The sequence below is a fragment of the Chelmon rostratus genome, chromosome 23 (genome assembly GCF_017976325.1).
Source record: "Chelmon rostratus isolate fCheRos1 chromosome 23, fCheRos1.pri, whole genome shotgun sequence".
Lineage (NCBI taxonomy): Eukaryota > Metazoa > Chordata > Actinopteri > Chaetodontiformes > Chaetodontidae > Chelmon > Chelmon rostratus.
Window position 1 is genome coordinate 1,421,338 of NC_055680.1, and position 19,455 is coordinate 1,440,792.

At 41.3% G+C, this 19,455-nt stretch overlaps 2 protein-coding genes across 2 annotated transcripts; one reads left to right on the top strand and one right to left on the bottom strand.

The window, feature by feature from the left end:
* Positions 1–1,119: 1,119 nt before the first annotated feature.
* cd68 (CD68 molecule) lies at positions 1,120–8,879 on the bottom strand. The gene is made up of 6 exons (XM_041965190.1): positions 8,762–8,879; positions 6,884–7,314; positions 6,452–6,571; positions 5,289–5,358; positions 4,728–4,901; positions 1,120–3,947 (listed from the first exon to the last, which is right to left on the bottom strand). Exons 1-6 carry the CDS (start codon positions 8,862–8,864, stop codon positions 3,808–3,810), a joined length of 1,038 nt encoding a protein of 345 aa, XP_041821124.1. The 5' UTR covers positions 8,865–8,879; the 3' UTR covers positions 1,120–3,807.
* Positions 8,880–13,919: 5,040 nt separating this feature from the next.
* On the top strand, positions 13,920–19,014 carry ing2 (inhibitor of growth family, member 2). The gene is made up of 3 exons (XM_041965110.1): positions 13,920–14,242; positions 14,790–14,957; positions 17,633–19,014. The coding sequence occupies exons 1-3, from the start codon at positions 14,197–14,199 to the stop codon at positions 18,331–18,333; spliced, it is 915 nt and encodes a 304-aa protein (XP_041821044.1). The 5' UTR covers positions 13,920–14,196; the 3' UTR covers positions 18,334–19,014.
* The last annotated feature ends 441 nt before the right edge of the window (positions 19,015–19,455 follow it).

Consider the following 19,455-nt stretch of genomic DNA (forward strand, 5'->3'; position numbering starts at 1 on the left):
AAGGAATGTGTGAGCTTCAGTTGTGAAAAAAGTACAGTATAGATCTTTTTAGCAGACAAAATACTGTAATTGTATTATTGTAAATGTACTGCTGACTGTGTAATGGACAGCTGGGGGTCAGAGGACACTTTTCCATTCCTTTATGTTGTTTCTGATTGATGTCTTACTAAAGTCTCTGCAGACGTTGTTGTCTCACTGTTCTGCCACCAATGTTGATATGTTCATTTCAGTTGCCCAAGTTAAAAATAAAGTGCACTCACAGCAATAAACTAAACAACACCTGCAAGGCTGAAAACCTTTAAGCCCTCAGTCTTGCCTCTCAGGCTAAACACAGGCTGGAAGAAAAACCTACAAAAAAAGGAAAAATGTAATATAATAATAAAAAGTTAATATCCTCATTAGATTAGAAGATGCCAGAATTAAAGACCAGTCAAAGATGAAGCATGAAAGCACAAATCTCTTTTAGTCATGATGCAAATTCAACATCACTTATCAGAAGGTACCTATTATGGAAACTAAAAATGACTGAAGTAAGGTTAGTGCATTACAATACAGGGTGTTTGACTTTTACAGTACAGCTCTATTTGTTTTGTTACGCTTTCATTATGTATATAAATACTAATATATATATAATACACACACACACACACACTCATATATACACTTCATTCAGCATCGCCACTTCTGAAAGCAAAATGGCACACTTCATATCAAATATATTATTTAATTATTATGCTTCTTGGTATTATGATTATATGGTGCACATAGTAAACATACAGCATATATGAACATCTGTACTGTGGTATTTATCATGTTGAAGAGTGTAACCTATGACATGCTGTGTATATATAAGCCTATAATGTAGAATATATTTCAAGTAAAATCTTATTCTAGAAACTTGCAGTAACTTTAACTGCTATGAAACTGACGCATTAATATTACCCACTAAAATATGGTGTGATGAAGTATAAAGGCGGTTATATGGAAATACTTAAGTAAATTAGTTAGCGGTGAGTAGTATTAAATACTGTACTTGAGTAAAATATTTAGTGATTTTAAGAGAGACTACTAAAGACATATTACACATCTGCTGTGGAGGCTGCATCAAACACACACACGTTTAGAAATACATCAGTCTTTATTGGCACAAGAAGTCAACAACAGGTAAAAGTGCTCACACACTGTGGATAACTGTACAGGCAGTAAGGTCCCTCCCTTCTGTTCACCTCCTGACTTCACAGCATCACCTGATGGACAAGTCTGGAACTGCAGCCGCGGGCAGCAGGTCCGACCTGTCATCAAGTCAAAAAATCCAACCGGACTAGTCTGCAACTACTGCACTGAGAGACGCTTACACATGGATGGACTGGAATCGATCATTCAGACCCTCCACGAGACTTTTCATTACATCAACACAAGCACAAAAGGTATTATTAAAGGTAAGTCTAGCCTATTGTTGGGATACTAAAAGGTTCAGATCACAGAAACATTTGTCACCTACCTCTAGCTGTATCTAATCATGCAGACAGTTTTGGTTTTATCTGTCCATGTTTTGAAATACCTGCCTGTGAGATTGCATTGTAAGATGTGCTCTTAAAAACTCATCAGCAGCTGGCTTTTCCACAAAAAATGTCTTAGTTGCTCAACAGGTTTCACTGGAACTACTTTCTACTGAAGAAGTAGTTCCCATGAAAACTGTTGACAGCTACATCTGCTGACTATACTGAAGGAAGGAAGCTTTGAGAAGCACAGATGGAAGCCCATTCACCTTCATTGTATTAAAGTGGCAGCAGAAGTGTCTCAAAACCTGACCACATTAAACTGAAAGCACCTGCATGGCTAGACGCCTCTAGATGTGAGGGACAAAATATATCTCTTTAGAATTTGAGTGAACCTTCCCTTTAACATGAAGTTCGTATTTGGAGCTCAATCATATCACATGTTCTTCATCAGTAGGTGGAGTTGTTGGAGTCAAATGATACAGAACAGCCAATGAATGAGCACTGTTGTGGGACTGATTTCTCAACAGCAGACTTTCTTTGTCATGTCCACTTACTGTCACTGTCAGCATATTTAAAGGACCAGTTCAGCATTTTGGAAATGTGCTTGTTTGCTTTCTTGTTGAACGACAGATGATCTAGACTACTCATATTTGTCCTTTGCATATGCAGTTAGAGGATGGAGAAGCTTGTTATCAAGGCTGGAAACAGCTAGAAAGCGAACAAACCAATTTCCCAAGATGTCAAACTATTCCTTTAAGGCAGTGCAGCATGTCGGAGACAGACACGTCCCACTACAAATCTAACTGGCTTCAGACTAGACTCATTACTGACCTGCATGGATGGTCCATCCCTACATTTCTATGAAAACACAGCATCAGATACATTTAGTATGAAAAAGACAAAGATAATCAGGTGGGACAGTAATCAGTGCAATTATTGTAACCAGATAGAAACAATCCCTGACAAACATCCTTCTAATTTCCCTTTATTATGATTAAAAATATAAACACACTCAGACTAATCACCTTTAAAGTTTGTGATCGGATTATTCCCTTCTTTTAAAAAATAAAATCCCTGGATGACAGAATACACAAGATTTGATCAAATAAAAAAAACAAATGATAACAAAATATTTTGCTCATTTCGACTGAGCAGATGGTCAAATCTGACTTCATTTAGTTTCACTTCAGGATTCCACTGCTCAGTGAGAACATAACATAGGGTTAGCCTGGTGTTAGCCTCTGGACACTGACAGCTAACACGCTGGCTGTCTGTGGGGAAACAAAAACCTGAACTGATTTTAATGAGACATTTTGGTCAGTTTATCAATGGCGATGTCAGTCTGTCAGATGTGTCATTGTTAGCATCGTAATCGTTAGTGTCCCAGTATAAAAATGCTATTTCAGAGGCTTGAACAGAATACAATCAGAGGCCAAACTCTTATAACTTTGTAATTCTAAGGCATAAACATTCTCACATGGCATCTTAAATTTAAAAGCATGTTGCTTTAAACTGGCTCTTCAGAACTCGTGCCACTGGAATAATAAAACAAAAGCTATTATAAATCGATTCATTAAATGTGAATGTAAATGATGCATTATTAAACTCTAAATCTGACAATTACTGATGCTAAGTCCTTGTTCTCTCTTCAAATGATGAATTAATAATTGATCATTAAAATTTTTTTTTAATTTGATTTGCTGTAATGTGAGCAAATCATATTCTGTCACCCTATTTACGTGATTCCTGCTTTAACATTTACAGTGTGAATTTCAATCAATAAGTTTGATTTTAGCGCTTTAATACAGTCGAAAGATGTTTCAGCAAAGTGCCTGCTTTAACATTTCAAGATGTGATCCATTAATTAAAGATCATTTCAGCAACGTGTCACTTTAAAGTTAGTCTGGAGTCCATGTCACAGAGCAGTGGATCACAGCTGTTAAATTAAACCGATAAGAAAGAAACTAATGAATTGTGAGAGGGAATGTGATGGACAAATAAGTAAATGTAAATGCCTATTTTTAAAAGTATTTTGTGAATTCAATGATTTATTAATTATCAATTAATGGATCAATTTATTAATTGATTCTAATCAAACACTTTCAAGGTCTACCATTATTCCAGTGGCACTCTCCAGTCTTCATATATGGAACCTCTCGTTAAAACAAATTAGGTAAACTAAGGACGAAAGACAGAGAAAAGGCAGGTTAGACTTTAGTGGAAGAGCCCTTTAGCCCCCGAGAAAGATCACAGCCTCACTGACTTCGGTGTATAATGGGAGCGACCACTGATTGGCCAGCCTCCCTCACAGGGTCTGGTAGCCATCGGTCCTCCTCCTGCGGCCCAGCAGGTAGGCCACCACCACAATGACGATGAGCACCAGCAATGTCACGCCCACTGCGATGGCCACGCGATAGTCGGGCTGGTCAGCAGGACAGGGGTCAGCTGGAAAACACACACACACACACACATCAGATTTACTTCTGATAGCCACAGACCTCTACTAAGATCTTCTAAAGATTTTAATTTTATCCGCCACAGACTTCCATAACTGCTGTTTTTATATTTATATTGGACATTTCTAAGACCAGCGCAGAGCAGCGAACATGCCAGGCTCAAAGTACAACAGATCACAACAAGCGCTCCAGCACGCAGCCTGCCGCATGCACGGTGACTTGTCTGCAAAGCAAAGATCAATATTTCCTGTGATGGCTGTGTGCTGTTGTCCAACACTTAAAGCACACGCTGTGAACACTGTGACTGCTAGTCTATCAACAGGGTTAGGGCGACCTGCATGCACATAACACATACTGTAAAGTGCAACGTGTTCATATTTATGATCCCTACCACAAAGAGATCAAGGCTAAAGCATCTGATCATGTAAAGATCCCATCAGAGACGTGTCATCAGACCGCAGTTAAACCTGCTATTCCTGTGCTGCAGCAGGCTCGTGATACATGTCCGTGAACGCGTCGCACCGTTCCACACCGTTCATGCACAACACGCCCATGTGATTAAACTGTGATTAACGACCTCGGCCTGATGTCTTTAATGTGGTAATTATTAGTAATGAGCTCTAACTTTACTTTAATAATAAGTCTACTTTCATTATTAGAGGAAGAATTGCAGAAGGCATTTCCTTCTGTCTTTGATTTCAGTTGTTTTTAAATATCTGTAACCTGACACCTCTACTCTGCATGACTGGTTCTTCATGGAGACACTTACGCGAGCCGAACTCATTGCTCTTGGTCAGATTGAAGGCCTGCATCCTGTCTTTGCTGACATCCAGGTACAGTCCACTCCCCATGTAGAGTGACTCACTCTTGCAGGAGTAGGAGTGTCCGACCTTTGCGTTGAAGAGATGCAGTGACTTGTTGTTGGCGGTGTACTGGTCGTTACCTGCAACAGTTAAGCAAAGCAACGCTCATGTCCTGTCAGGACACAAAGAAAACTCCCAGAAAAACAAATGTTGAATATCAGAACTACCCCAAAACCCGCTGGACTGCATTGCATTGAAAGTAGGTTGGTTGTTACTGGCATCACATGCTTAACAGTAATTCCCCAGATCACTCTTATACCGAGTTGAACGCACACAAACAAGGAAGTTGTCGGCTCTCAAATGCTTCTTGTCTGTGTTAAGATTGCCAGTCTTGCGCAACCCGCACCTGTAGCTCTGTGCAGTGCACACGCAGTGACCCAATTAGACAAGTCGAAACGTTAGTCAGTGAAATGAGGGTAAATCACATGCAGAGACCATGGAATGAAATATGAGTGTTCCAGACTTACCTCCTTTGCTGAAGGGGTAGTTGAGGGTGAAAGACAGAGCATCAACGTAGACCATATTATCAGCAGTGCTCTGAGGACAGAGTAGAAAATAGGACAGGTTTTTAGTAACTTTTTAAGTATCTCTCCTCTGGACTGGTTCTTGTGTATTATGCCACCATTTGTTGACAGTAGGGCTGAGTTCTGACAGCTGATGTCAGTGATAACATGTCCCTGGGGAGATCATTACTGTACTATAAATATGTCTCGGTCGTGTTCTTTGAATGTCAATCTCTGACTTTCAGTTTTGAAGTTGGTTACCTTTGGTTACTTACAGTTCTTTAGAACTCCAACCAGACTGAATGAGCAGATTTGACAAATCAGCAGACAATGAACCAGAAACTATTTTGATAACAGACTATGATCATGATCATTTTAGTCATTTTTCAAGCAAAGTGTCCAATCATTCACGAGTTCCTGCTCTTCCACTTCGATGGTTTTCTGCTTTTCCCTGTTTTATATCACAGTGAACTGAATATCTTTGGGTTTTGGACTATTAGTCAGAAAAAAACAAGACTTTGCCATGTTGCACATTAAACGATTAATTGAGAAAATAATAATAATAAAAGGTTTCAGTCATAGAGCAGATTTGACACTGGATGCCCATTCGTTAAAATACAATACAATACAAACCCTAATTCTCAAACCTTTCTGTTGTGGACAGTTACTGCACCAGCTGTCGTTGTTGGGCCTTTGCAAATACAATTAGTGTGAGATAAAGGTTACTGGGGTGCATTTGTTAATACCTGGGTTAAGTAGTTAGTGTGACAATGATACATTGGTGTTATGCCTCACCAAGCACTGCTAACATTCACACCCCATTCATCTGGAGTGTCATTTAGAAAACCACTAAATGATGGCCCAAGCATCGTGGAGTGAGGCGGTGTGTGCTCTCCGAACAGGCTTGTCAACGAAACTTCCCTTTTTTAACACTTCTCCTCCAATTCTAGTTTCTATGTGACGTTACCAGACAAACTATTTGTTGTTCACCAAAAGACTCAATTGGTTGACTACGTTAATGTCACCGTATTTAATTGCTCAAGCCTTTCAGTAAAATGCCATATCTGTGTGAGCTGATTCAGCATTATACTTCCATATTTGTGACAGATCTAGGAAATCAGAAGTACCTTGTTGAACAAGAAGGTGATGAGACCCTCTTTGAAGACAAGGGTAAGGTTGGCCGTGGTTTCCTTACACTCTCCATCTGCTTTGGTCAAACTTGGCTGAACAATGAAGGTTCCATTGGCCTGAAAGATAAACAGAGAGAATCCATTTGGATGGCCTCCTTGTATTAGAAGGTACCATGGCAACTGCGGTGTTTCTTTAGAGAAACCTAGTGCTTTAGCGAAAAACTCATCTTGTCATCTTAGCAACTGTCATATGACACCAAGATGACACATAAGTGACCTTCCACACTCATCAAACGCAGCACAAAGAGGAAATCATAACTGCCACAAAACATCTTCTCAATTTCTGAAATTGTATTGCTGGAAGCTGAGTCAGAGGCTCGGGTCTTCCCTGGGACCCTTGCTGACCCCAGTTTGACTCATGAAACGTACCTGTGATGTTGCCAGACGGATCTGCAGCGCCATCTGAGCCATCAGGCAAATCTGTTTGTCTTTCGTCAGGGTGTAGTTTCCTACGGTCAAGTTGGTGGAGGGAGTAGGTTTAGGAGGAGGTGGGACTGTAGGCTTGGCGGTGGTGGTTGGAGCCTTGGTGGTGGTGGTGGTGGTTGGGGCCTTGGTGGTGGTGGTGGTGGTTGGAGCCTTGGTGGTGGTGGTGGTGGTGGTGGTGGTGGTGGTTGGAGCCTTGGTGGTGGTGGTGGTGGTGGTTGGAGCCTTGGTGGTGGTGGTGGTGGTGGTGGGGGTGGTGGTTGGAGGCTTGGTGGGGGTGGTGGTTGGAGGCTTGGTGGGGGTGGGGTCAAACTGACCAGCAGGGGACACGGTTGCAGATTTTGGATTGGATTGCTTTTCGCCGTCCAATGACAGCGCTTCGTTCGAAAAGACAGAGAGGGAGAAACTGTTTTCGATATTCATACATACGCCACTTCCCCACTTAGTGGAGTTGAAACACAACATCATATTGACATCTTACAGTCTTCAATAAAGTTGTTATGGCTCACGGATTGGCAAGAAGTGACCTATGTACACATCTAGCAGGCTCAGAGCCACATTATAGGCCACATTTGGAACCGTGCCACCTTCTGAATTGAAGTCCAACTTTCTCCGTTTAGCTTTGTTTGGGTCTCCACCACCCCTCGAGAGGAACACTTTCCCGTTCGGCTGCTCGACATTCCTCACCGGCTAGTCGCTAACTGTGTGGTGCTGAGCAGGTAGCGGACAGCCGGTGAATTAAAGCTAGAAACCAAAACAAAAACGCTAGAACGGGCTAAAAAATCACCCAGGAGCAGGGTTCGACTTTGCATGTGTTCCCTTTCATGTTACACAAAGTCATTTCATGAAATGAAAACGCAGTTTTAATGCTTATCGACAAAAGCCACTGACCTTTGAACCGTGAGCAGCTCCAAACAAACACAGTGAAATTAGCCGATTGACTTAGTTAGATAGTGTGGCTGCTTTTCATGCTGACGTAAGATGATATTACCGTACTGTTTTTTAGATTTATGACACTGTGATGTGCCTGCAGTTCACGGCTTATCTGCAGCTTCAGGTGCTGCTTATCACAATGGCCCATTTTAGGATCCAGATGGAACAGGTGATTGGGCCCCGAGGGCGGAGCACTTTCATATGACTGTTCAAGTTGAGCCAGTGGTAAATTTAGGATTTTAAGATGGTATAAAAGTGTAGATACAAGCAGTGACCTCCAGTCAGCAGTCAGCATGATGTAAACAGCCACCAAAGTCAACACAAATTTAACTTTTCTCGAAAACTTGCAACCATATGATTGATTAGCTATTTTAGAGTAATAATTACACTTAATTGTACTTAAGAATATCACTTAAGTAACGTACTGGTGCTAATCTTCCACCCAGAAAGAGACAAGGGAAGCTGAGTCTTGCTGTTTTCTCTGAACCCTGGAGTTTGGGCTTCAACGCAAGCTGTCCTAAAAAAAACAGCCCTCCTCTGGTGTAGACATGTGACTCAGACCTGAAACACCACCGAAAGACTGCGGAAATTTCTGTTCCCTAAACAATCCAGGAAGTCACGGAGAGGTCTCACACAAACATGCAGCGTCTCATCATTAAACAACATGCAAATACTCTTTGATTGTCGGACAGACGCGGGAATGCTGGAAGGCTACAAGCTAAAGTCATTAAGAACATCTACGGGAAGCTACTCAATAGTGTCGTTTAATAAAACACTTCTTCATGTGAGCCCACAGAAGCGAAACCTCACTAAAGTACTAAAAAGAATTTCGACACACACAATGTGTTTACTTTCAGTCTGACAGGTTGGCCCACGCAGAGAGCGTCTTACCTGAGACAGCGCAGAGGGCGATAAACACGAACACAACAGGCCGCTTCATGGTCACTGACTCCGGCTGAACTTCTGACAACAGCCGCGCCGCGTCTCCGCTCATAAATAAACAAACCCGTCAAGATGCCGCAGGCGCGGCACACGACCGGAAACCGTGGGTTTAAAAAACAAAAGCATCCTTGAGTGTGAAAGAAAAATTGTGGTGGTCGATGGTCGAAAAGGAGCCGAGAAAATGGAGTAGGATGTGCTTGTTACATTTATACACACATATTTAAACAAAAGGCTCATATTAATTTAATATAATATCAGAACTAATATTACATTTTTTGGGTTATTGAAATTTGAGTTTATGTTACTGGTGTGAAATATTTACTTCAAGGAATTCTTATTCACTTTCCAGGTAGGTTTCCCCAGCTTTGTGATAAATAAATGGATATACTGATGTCATATATAGCAAGGTTTTTTAAATGATTTTCTGTATGGAATAAGTAGTTTTCCGGGTAAAACAAAATAACATTACAAGTGCCCACGAATTTGCAAATTACCAAGTCATTAAGTTTATATTAATTCATTCAAATTGTAAATTCATTCAAACTTTGCTTTGCAAATTCAAACCGTAATATATATGGGGGTTTAATGGGTATTCTGAGTGAATGAAGGAGTTTAAAGGTTTGAACCCTGATGTTTTAATTAAAGTGCAAATTAAGGGTTCACATTTGACGTTATTTCATTGACAAATTAATACATTATAATATATATTTAATATATATTTCATAATATATCATTGTAATTGTAAATGAAATATGATTTTTTTTTGTTTTAAAGACATCTCTTCAGTCAAGTGGGAATTTTAACCAGTTAGTTGTGTTACATGAGAAGGAGGATGAGAACAGTCTAATCAAGAATAAACAGATGTAGTGAACGAAAATAACCCAATTATTACCATACTCTTGAGTAAGGAGTTATGAGTTAAGCATTTTGAGAGACACTGTGGCGCGCTGTAGTGATTTTATTTTGAAAGCAACAACCGGAAGCGCTAGTGTCGATTCTAACACGCTGGAGATTGTTTTTAACGCGCAAACTGATATCAGTATGTAGGAAACGAAACCGATGTGACAGCAGGGGAGGGACCGGGTTGCCTAAGACTTGAGTGAAAGGTCGCATTCTGCTCCAAAATGAAACGAAAGCAGTGTTAAACTGGACCTACTGCACACACACACACACACACACACACACACACACACACACACACACACAGACCTCAGTGATCCATGTCTGGGTTAGGAATACTTACCATGACCATATAGCAACTACCAACATGGCATTCACTTTACTGGACAGTGTAGGTGTACTTCCCTGACACTGCATCACAATACACTCTCAGCTGCAGGCAGTGCTGTAGGCTTAAAGGTGATGGCAAATGTAATTCTGGTTGTACCAGTAATAGTATAACTGGCATTAACATTTGAAATAGGAATAGCAGTAGTGCTATAATAGTAGTAGTACTTCTTCAGTAATTGTGAGTCTAGTTGCTGTAGTTGTAGAGTAATAGAAGTAGCAACAGGTGTAGTAGTGGGAGTAGTAGTAGTAGTAACAGCAGTTGTAGTATCGTCTGGTAATAATTGCAGCACTGGTATATGTGGTTATAGATAGATAGATAGATATACTTTATTTGTCCTATACTGGGAAATTGCAGCGCAGCAGCAGCATTACACAGTGAAATAAGTGAAAAATTGTGAAATAAGACTATAAAGAACAAAGTATACATAATAAAATATCAAAAGTAGCAAACAGTAGTGATACAAAGTATTAGCAGTAGTAGTACTAGTTTTAGTTTTTGTAATGTAGCAGTTATAGTGGTAGAGTTTATAGCAGTAGTAGTAGTAGTAGTTATAGTGATTATAATAATAGTAGTGGTAGTAGTGTTTTTAGTTGTAGTAACATAGTTATAGTAGCTGTAGTAGTAAAAGTGGCTGTAATGGTAGTAGCACTTGTAGTAGCAGGAGAATAAGGAATGCAGCAGTTGTACTGGCAGTGATGGAAGGTTGCTGTTAGCATGAGCAGACAGAACAGTGAGGATATTTCCTGACTTCATGTGACACAGAAAGAGGAAACAAGTCATTTCCTAAACACACACAGACACTCGTGGTCTATAGTGATACTCTCTAATTATGAGCTTGGCTTTAACATGTGCAGCCTACAGGAGGAACCCACACACTGCCGAGTCAGGCCCTGTTCTCACCTCAGCCACGTGACTCATTGCATAGCAGGTGCTTCTGAAGTGCCTTGAACTTCCCCAAACGTGTGCTGTTAGCTCTGTTCCTCATTACTTCCTTTTTTTAAAAAATAAAATAAAATTATGGCCAGTTCACAGAAAGTTTAATTTAGTTCAGATTTTTTGCACAGTTTACACAATTATAAGATAGCAATTTATATACACAGAGAGGCAGAAAACCAGGAGGGATTATTTAAAGCCTCCACCTAAATAATATTAAAACTTCACAAACTCAAAAAGAACCCAACATTAACAAACAGAAACTAATATGTGGGTATGAGTGTGAGGGCGGTTATTGGTTTAAACTCCTGTACTGACTCCTGAGCAATAGCAATAACACACTGAGTGAAATAAAGAAACCATGGATACATGGACAGAAGCTGAGGAAAAGCAGCTAGAAAACAGTAGTTAAATGGTCAATGAAGCATCTTTTGTTATATTCTATGGATACTGTAGAAGCCGTTTCATAATTAGGTACCCCTAAATGATTGAAAATTGATCCCCTGCAAGTGGGAAATCTACGAGTATGAAGAGCTGAAGCTTGATGAGTTGAGTAAGAATGGATCTATGAACTTGCTTTGAAGTAAGTCTTGAGCTGCTTGGGAATATTTCTTTCACTTGAATGTATCTTCTGAATAAAAAACTCATATTTGAGAAATGCTGATGAAAAAATAGTCAGAATGTAGAGTTTGTGAAATCGAGGAGCAGAGTGAGATGTGTGACTTTGGCCGGGTTGCAATCCTAACAAAATGTTTCTGGAGGACTTTGAAATCAGCTGTCTTCAGCCACAGAAATCATGTGAGGAAGTGGGCGGTGGACTGTGACACTGACTGTTTGATGAAGGACGCAGTAATACAGTCATGAGCTGTTGAATATGCTTTTAGTTCATCAGTTATGTCACTTATATCATGGATGTCAGGGGGATAAAAGAAGAGATAAAAGAAATGTTTCTTGGAATAAAATTCAGTGGATTACCATGATAAAATGAAATAAAAAAAATCATTACACCTCATAAATGTTTCACTGAAAGATTTATTTTTGAACATCAAATGGAATGAGTATATTTATTTCTATTAGATTCTTAACACCTACTAAATACTGCCAAGCCCATCTTTAAATTTAGAGATATTTGACTTGCTCAGAACTGTTTTGCACAATATTTTAATGATATGTTTACCTCCTTTAACCTTGATTAAAGAAAACTGCTCCATGGGAAATTATCCAAAGTCTAAATACAAGACCACAGATTTAATTCCTTCTCAAATAGTTATTTAACTAAGATGTTATCAATCAAATTTGCTCAATTTTGTTAAACTCATCCCCATGTAGGATATCTAATTAATTTTTAAAGAGGTTTATACCAAGATCTCTCCTCTGTTTATCAGGTCATGAGAAGTGGACAAACTTTCATTTAAATCCTTGATGACAGAGTCAGATCAGGGATAAACATAACCAACAGTAACATTCCTCCATCCACCAGAGACGACAGAGAGCTGTAAAAGACATATGCAGAAAAAGAGAAAAATCATGTTGACGTGAGGAGAAATAATGAATGAATTTGTCATAGTTACTGGAAAGATGTCTTTCATTCAGATGAAGAGCAGAGAAATAATAAATATCAGCCAGACTCTGAGCTTTGGCCGTCCTTCCTTGTGGTGGGCTTTCTGGTAGGTGGATGGACAATAAATATGCGACGTCACCTCTCTCTTGGGCTGCCTTCATTTCTCGGAGCAGTTCTTTCTTGCCTTGCTGGACGGCTTCAGGGAAGTCCTCATTGGTAAAGACGTCCAAGCCCCTCAAGTTCGTCCTTAAGCCACAGAACTCCGATCACAACAGGTCGGGGATTTTCTGATGATGACCTATGAGCCCAAAGCAGCGCCATGTTCAAATGATCCAGTTGTAGCTTTTAACTGTGTAGTTTTCTCATTTGCTCTTCAGATTCTACACCTTTTCTTTCCCACGCTCTTTAAAGTCGTCTACAACAAAGCCTTCGCAAGTTGTGAACAAATCCATCCTGGTTTCACTTCAGGTGTCGGACCCAGTTTTTAAAACTGACAGATTCCTTCTGAGTCATTTCCAGACTCACCTTGAGATCACAGACTTTGACTTTCTCTGTACACAAGTTTTAAAGCTTTCTTCCTGTTGTCCAAGTGAAGTTCTGTCCATCATTCCATCATTTGGTCTTTAGTCACACATAATCTCACAAAATATCCAAAACTTACTGAAAACAAAGTGGAAGAATGAAAACTAACAATCCACCAAACTCTTCTGAGCAGCCACACTGAGGCAGAATGTACATCTGATGCAAACTTTAAAGGGGCTCTTTACCAAGTTTTTACATCAAAGTCAGTTTACTAGACCTGAGGAGTTTTACTCAGCCTGTGAAAACAGCTGCATAATGTCCTCTGTGGCTCTGGAGGGAACTCTCTACAGGCTGAGAAAAATAAGCCATAATGACATTTTCAGAGAGTTTTATTGAATTAGGATCAAGACTTCCAAAAATGTGAAATCTCAGGTCAAAATCAATATAACGCCTCCTTTAAAGAACATGGATATTTAACAGGCCAGGAAAACCTAATGAAAAGCACTGTCCAGTCACATTAGACAAGTGTAGGGTCCAGGTTTTACAAGAAAACAAACAAAAAACTATGCATATTAATCACTCACATCCAAACTTCTTAAAAAGGCAGGTGCTGGACCAGCGGAAGGCAGCAATGAAAACATGAAAAAGTCCACACACTGTTTCTCCCTTCAGTGCAATTTAATGGTACATCCACCCAAACTGGTCAGACAAGGAAGAAATCAGATAAACAGATACAACTGCCAAACAGAGACAAGTATAGCACTACAACAACAGCAACCAGGCAACAAATCTACCTTTGCTGAACCCAGGAGATAGTGTTCTCCTGTAAGTGGATGATGACAAATAACCAGGTACAGGTCAGAGGTCCTAGATCTTATGTGGTGGACACTGCTCAAGGAGGACAGGCTGAACCAACATGACCTGTTGAGTTCACCCACAGTCCCGACACACACGCCTACAGCTAAGGAGCAGGTTACCGTAGAGGTGAATGAGCATTCTGGGACTGAAACAAACAGTTCATTTTTGTAGGGGAAAGACCATCAAATTACAACGGCTCCTATCAAAGACAAATCAAAGATGGACACCTTGGCTGGAGCAGGGACAACTGCTGTCACTCACTCAGGTAGAGTCACTTATGAAATACTGTGAGAATAGTTTGAGGACAAAATGTAATGTATGGAATTTCTTCTTCATATTTTTAATTCTGACAGGCCATGAAAAACAAACTTGATGATGTATGTCATTGGGGTACTTAAACTATTTATGTGTAAATGTGAATAAACCTCAAATTTATATGGTCAAACAATGAATAATTGCTGCTGCTCGGCCCGATTATGAAGCAAAAACACAGCGTCAAATATGGTCTCCGTCTAAATGATGGCAGCTCTGTGTTTTCAATTCCCCCATTGGTTCAATTTCCCGGGAAAATGTTATGATAATGAGGTCACTCTCTGCCAATCCCGATGCCGCAAACCCAATTAGACCCTCCTTCGATGACGACAAACGAGAGGAAACTGTACAATGCCATAAAAGGAAATTACTCCCGCATGCGCAGTGGCTTGAGTTTTGTTTGAAGTGAACTGCTGCCTGGGACTGCCCTACAAGCTGCAAAGTCGCCAAGCATTTGATTTTAACAGTGTATTTTTCACATTTCCTCCATATTCTTTTAGTGCCTCTATGCATCGTAGAGACGATGTTAGGCCATCACTATCCAAATGCCGACAAGTCGCAACAACTGGTCAACTATGTGGAGGATTATCTGGAATGTGTGGAGTCCCTGCCTTTGGACATACAAAGAAATGTTTCTCTGCTTCGCGAAATTGATGCAAAGTATCAAGGTATTGTGTTTACGTGTTTTTATCGTTAATTACAACTGCGCGTGTGAAACTGGCAAACATTAGCGCCAGTCTGACGGTGTGCTGAAATGGTGGAGCAGGCGCGAGCCTTGTGTTCCCATTTGGCAAAAACCGAGCGCCCCTTGTTCATGTCTTCTTCGATAAAACAGCGATGTGACGAGCTGAAATGTGCTTAATTACACTGACGAGCCAAGTGTTAGTTAAATGAGTCAGCCATCCGTCCGTTAGCATAGCCCGGATACACTCCGTCCTGGTTAGTGTGTGTCACCGACCTCAATGGGGAAAATTCTGAAATCTGATATTTCTTTATCTCGGCAGACGTACATATAGATTTTGACCTGATACAAGAGCTCTTGTGAATATTTTGTGTCCGAAGGCACATTCGGCATCAATATCGTTAAAAAACTAGTTCTACATAATGGTAAAATCTCAACTTTTTTAATAGGTACACACTGCCGCCCACTACGGTGTTTCCGCGGTGGATTAGTGTGCGAATACCAGTAAAACAATGAATTAACTTAGGTATTTATTTGACCTAAACGTTGCTTTGTGTATGTTGTGTATGTTGGAGCCCAGAATGTAGAGGAAAGATGTGTAGAAGATCCTAAATTGTGTTCATTGAGGTGTGAACCTTTGCCCGATGACCATGGTTAACAACACTGCCGTTTTTTAACCTATCAGTCCTCGTTGTTGCTTTATGTTGACGCAGTGAGAAGTGGCTTCCATCAGCCTCCGTTAGCGATAAGCTCCACGACACTGACAGATAATATGACCTGCACAGGCAGATTAAACCACGCATTTAATGTAGGGTTTTTAAAGCGAGATACGGAGCTGCGAGGGCTTGGACGGCGTCCGCCCCGCCGCTGCGCTCCGAGCAGGCTACCCCGTCGACTGAGCGCCGCAGAGCCAGATGGCTCCTCTTCAAGGCAGCCCCCGTCAACATCTGACCGCCGTCACTTCCTGAAGGCAGGGCCTGACTGCGGCTCAGCCCTCCTCTTCCTCCTCTGAGGTTTCACGGCGGTTGGCGTTCTCGACGTGCATCACTGCCCACTTCTTTTTAAAGTCGTGTAGTTTGTTCAGTAGCTCTCCTGAAACCAAACAGCCACTTCTCCCCTCCACACTGTCACACTCTCAGTCTACTTTTCACGCAGGTCTGCTTTCCATAATTGTGTGATCATCGTTTGTCTTCCTGCTGTGTATTTTCAGCATGCCATTAGAATATGCTCCAGGTGTCTCTTACCTGACGCTGATCTCAATGGACGTGTTCTCATACTGAGAAGTGTGTTCAGGTTGGCTTGTCCAGCTCTGTCTGCATGCAGCTATTTGTTCTTTCGTATTTCTTCTCTTGCTTTACTGTGGAGTGAGTGGTGATTTTATCCTTTCTCTGAATTATTCTGCAGAGATACTGTTGCCACTGTTGATTTATTCTTCTCCATGCTGTGCTTTCCCCCTCTGATTTTAAAAATCTAGTATTAATTTGGACATTTTCTCTTTTGATCAGTTCTTCTGTCTGCTTTTTGCTTGGGGATACCTGGATGTGATATTTTCCCTTGAGTAACTGCTCTTGAATTGGTGAACAATAGTTCATAAAGCGTACTAATGGCTGTCTCTGTGGTATCTGGAGCTGGTTTAGAGTCACTACATGTGAGTGTTCTGGTTGGTCTCACCCGTTCAGCCTATTCTATCGCTGTCAGCATTCAGCAGTATGTACGTTCAAATAATCTCCTGTTCTTTTGATAACTTCTAGCTGTAACAGGCAATCACAACTGCAGACACTGCTCCATCTGCTTGTGGATACTTTGATTGTAATAGTCTACATACCCACCTCCATACAGCTGACCTCCTTTTCCAGGCTCAGCTGCTTCTCACAACATGTCCAACTCCAGTGTCACTGGGATACAGTGCAGCAAGATACAGATGCAGTAGTCTACAATCTGACTGTATACATTATTATTGATTAGTTTTTTATCTAGTGTTTACCAGCAAGTCTGTGATGTGATAAAAAGGGCTGTTGTCACCAAACATGCCAACATTCAACACCTGAGTTTTGCATATTAAAACTGTTGAGAACATTGAGCCATATCAGTCCTAAAATACTACAATCACTCTTTGATCATCTTTGACTTTGCTTTACTCTTGGAAGACTTTATGTGCCCTTTTGCCAACGATGAGCCTTCAATGAAATGAATAAAACAAAACAATAACATCCCCACTTCGGGATCGCTTCCAGGAATGTTTAAAGATCCAGAAACTATGAATATGTAAATGTTGCTTATTTCTTAGCTTTAACTGCCTGACACAATACGTCTCCTACGTCACTTAAAAGTCAGAGATCATTGTGTGTGTGCACCGGAGGCTTGAAGTTTCCACATTACACTTGTGAGAGTTACATGCTGGACCACCACTGGCTCACAGACAGCTGGTACGTCCAGGTGTGACACTGAGATTTAAGGTGAGCACAAAGAAACTTTCCCCTTCAGCAGGTGAATGTGAAAACATACGCACATCTTTCTGAACAGTGAAGCTCAAACATCACAGTCGAGGACCAATAAGAAAACACGTTTTTTTTTTGTGCAGGGGTCTTATGTTTTTCAATGCCTGTTGAGTCATAGTGTCAATAATTAGTAAAAATCTCCCTGTTCGTCTTTGTTTTGCAGAGGTGCTGAAGGAGGTCGATGAAGTGTTTGAGAAGTACAAAGGCGAGCAGGATGCAGCGCAGAGGAAGCGGCTGCAGATCCAGCTGCAGAGAGCACTCATCATCAGCCAGGAGCTGGGTGACGAGAAGATCCACGTAGTGACCCAGATGACGGAACTGGTGGAGAACCGCTCCCGCCAGATGGACTCCCACTCCCTTTGCCTCCAGGAGCCTAGCGAGTCTGAGCGTCTCACCACGGAACGACGCTCCAGCGTCCAAGACTCCCCGGCCCCTGAACGTACCTCAGCCCGGCGCCCCCGGCGCCAACGCAACAGCGAGAGCCGTGACTCCAGCCACCCGTCGGCCAATGGCTCTCTGGTGGACGACCCCGTGGAGGAGCTGTCCATCCCTCCCCCCAGAGAGAAGAAGTCCAAGTCTGCGAAGAAGAAGAAGCGCAAGTCCAAACAGGAGCGAGACGCCTCTCCGGTCGACTTTGCCATCGACCCCAATGAGCCCACCTACTGCCTCTGCGAGCAGGTGTCGTATGGCGAGATGATCGGCTGCGACAACGACCAGTGCCCCATCGAGTGGTTCCACTTCTCCTGTGTGGGGCTGACCTACAAGCCTAAGGGCAAGTGGTACTGCCCCAAATGCAGAGGGGATAATGAAAAGACCATGGACAAAAGCCTAGACAAAAACAGAAAGGACCGCAGATCCAGGTAGTGACCGGTCCTCAGTCAGCCCCCTCATCTGGGAGATGTCTTCAGCGTGAGGGTTCAGACTTTCAGCCGTAGTTGATAACGTACTCGTGATGTTGTAAGAGCACAATCGAAAACCATTAGTAGCAGCGCTTATATTAATCAATGACGAGTTGTGATTGAACTTGAGCTGTTACATCACTGATTGTTCCCACTGGCTATAACTGTATTGTAGTCTGTCGGGGGTCCAGCTGCTGCAAGAATCATCAGCTTGATGCTGCCATCTTCCTCAAGTGTTTTGCTCTTTGTGAGACTTTTATTTTTATTTTGACTTTCACGAAAAAATGAAAACATCTTTTGGTTTTCTGTCCCTTTTCATTCTGGACAAGATCTTAATAAAAAATCTGGTATTCCTGCTAATGGTCATTATTTTCTTCACTTTCGGCCACAGTTTTTCTTTATTTGAACTTTCTTATTGTACTCAGTTATTTGAAATCAGTGTCTGTCTTTATACAATAATGGCTTGTCGAGAATAACCCACACATGTAAGATGTTTACAAGAGGTGAATATTTAATTGAGATGATTGTTGATGAGACACTGGAATAGGATGTCATGTTTGTGGACTTAATGTTTTCACTGGTTCACTATCAGTTTTGTGTAAATTTCTTTTTATATTCATTAAAACAAAGTATAGTCATTCGGTTACTTTTCAGTTCTCTTTTCTCTTTCAGCATGAAGGATGCAACAAGGCCCTGCGCAGCCTGAAACCAGCCGGTACAGTCTGCTGGGCCTTAGCAACGACTGTGTTGCAGTTGGCTTTACGTCTGGACGGCTGGACTGTCAGTCTTCAGTCACTGGTCAGACATTTGGTCCAGAGTCAAATGGCTCCTTAAGTATTTTAGAAATTGCTATTAAACTTCAAATAGACATTAATGCTTCCCAGAGGATAAATCCTATGGACTTTGTTGATCCTCTGACTTTTCATATGACACATTTATCTAGTTTAAATTCCCACCTGTCCATCACATGACAGGACAGTAATGACTGCAATCCCATCAGTCTCGGCTTTACTTTGATATCAACGCTAACATGTAGCGTGCTACATGTAAAGGTGTTACTCTAACATTAATGTTGACATTAATGTTA

Bases quoted from the DNA above. Each gene is read 5' to 3' on its own strand.
- cd68 (XM_041965190.1), bottom strand. From the start codon at position 8,864: ATGAGCGGAGACGCGGCGCGGCTGTTGTCAGAAGTTCAGCCGGAGTCA. The intron at 7,315-8,761 runs GTAAGACGCTCT...TTTCGAACGAAG, and splicing joins CGCCCTCTGCGCTGTCTCAG to CGCTGTCATTGGACGGCGAA. The intron at 6,572-6,883 runs GTACGTTTCATG...TTTATCTTTCAG, and splicing joins TCCGTCTGGCAACATCACAG to GCCAATGGAACCTTCATTGT.
- ing2 (XM_041965110.1), top strand. From the start codon at position 14,197: ATGGACACCTTGGCTGGAGCAGGGACAACTGCTGTCACTCACTCAG. The intron at 14,243-14,789 runs GTAGAGTCACTT...ATATTCTTTTAG, and splicing joins AACTGCTGTCACTCACTCAG to TGCCTCTATGCATCGTAGAG. The intron at 14,958-17,632 runs GTATTGTGTTTA...TTTGTTTTGCAG, and splicing joins AATTGATGCAAAGTATCAAG to AGGTGCTGAAGGAGGTCGAT.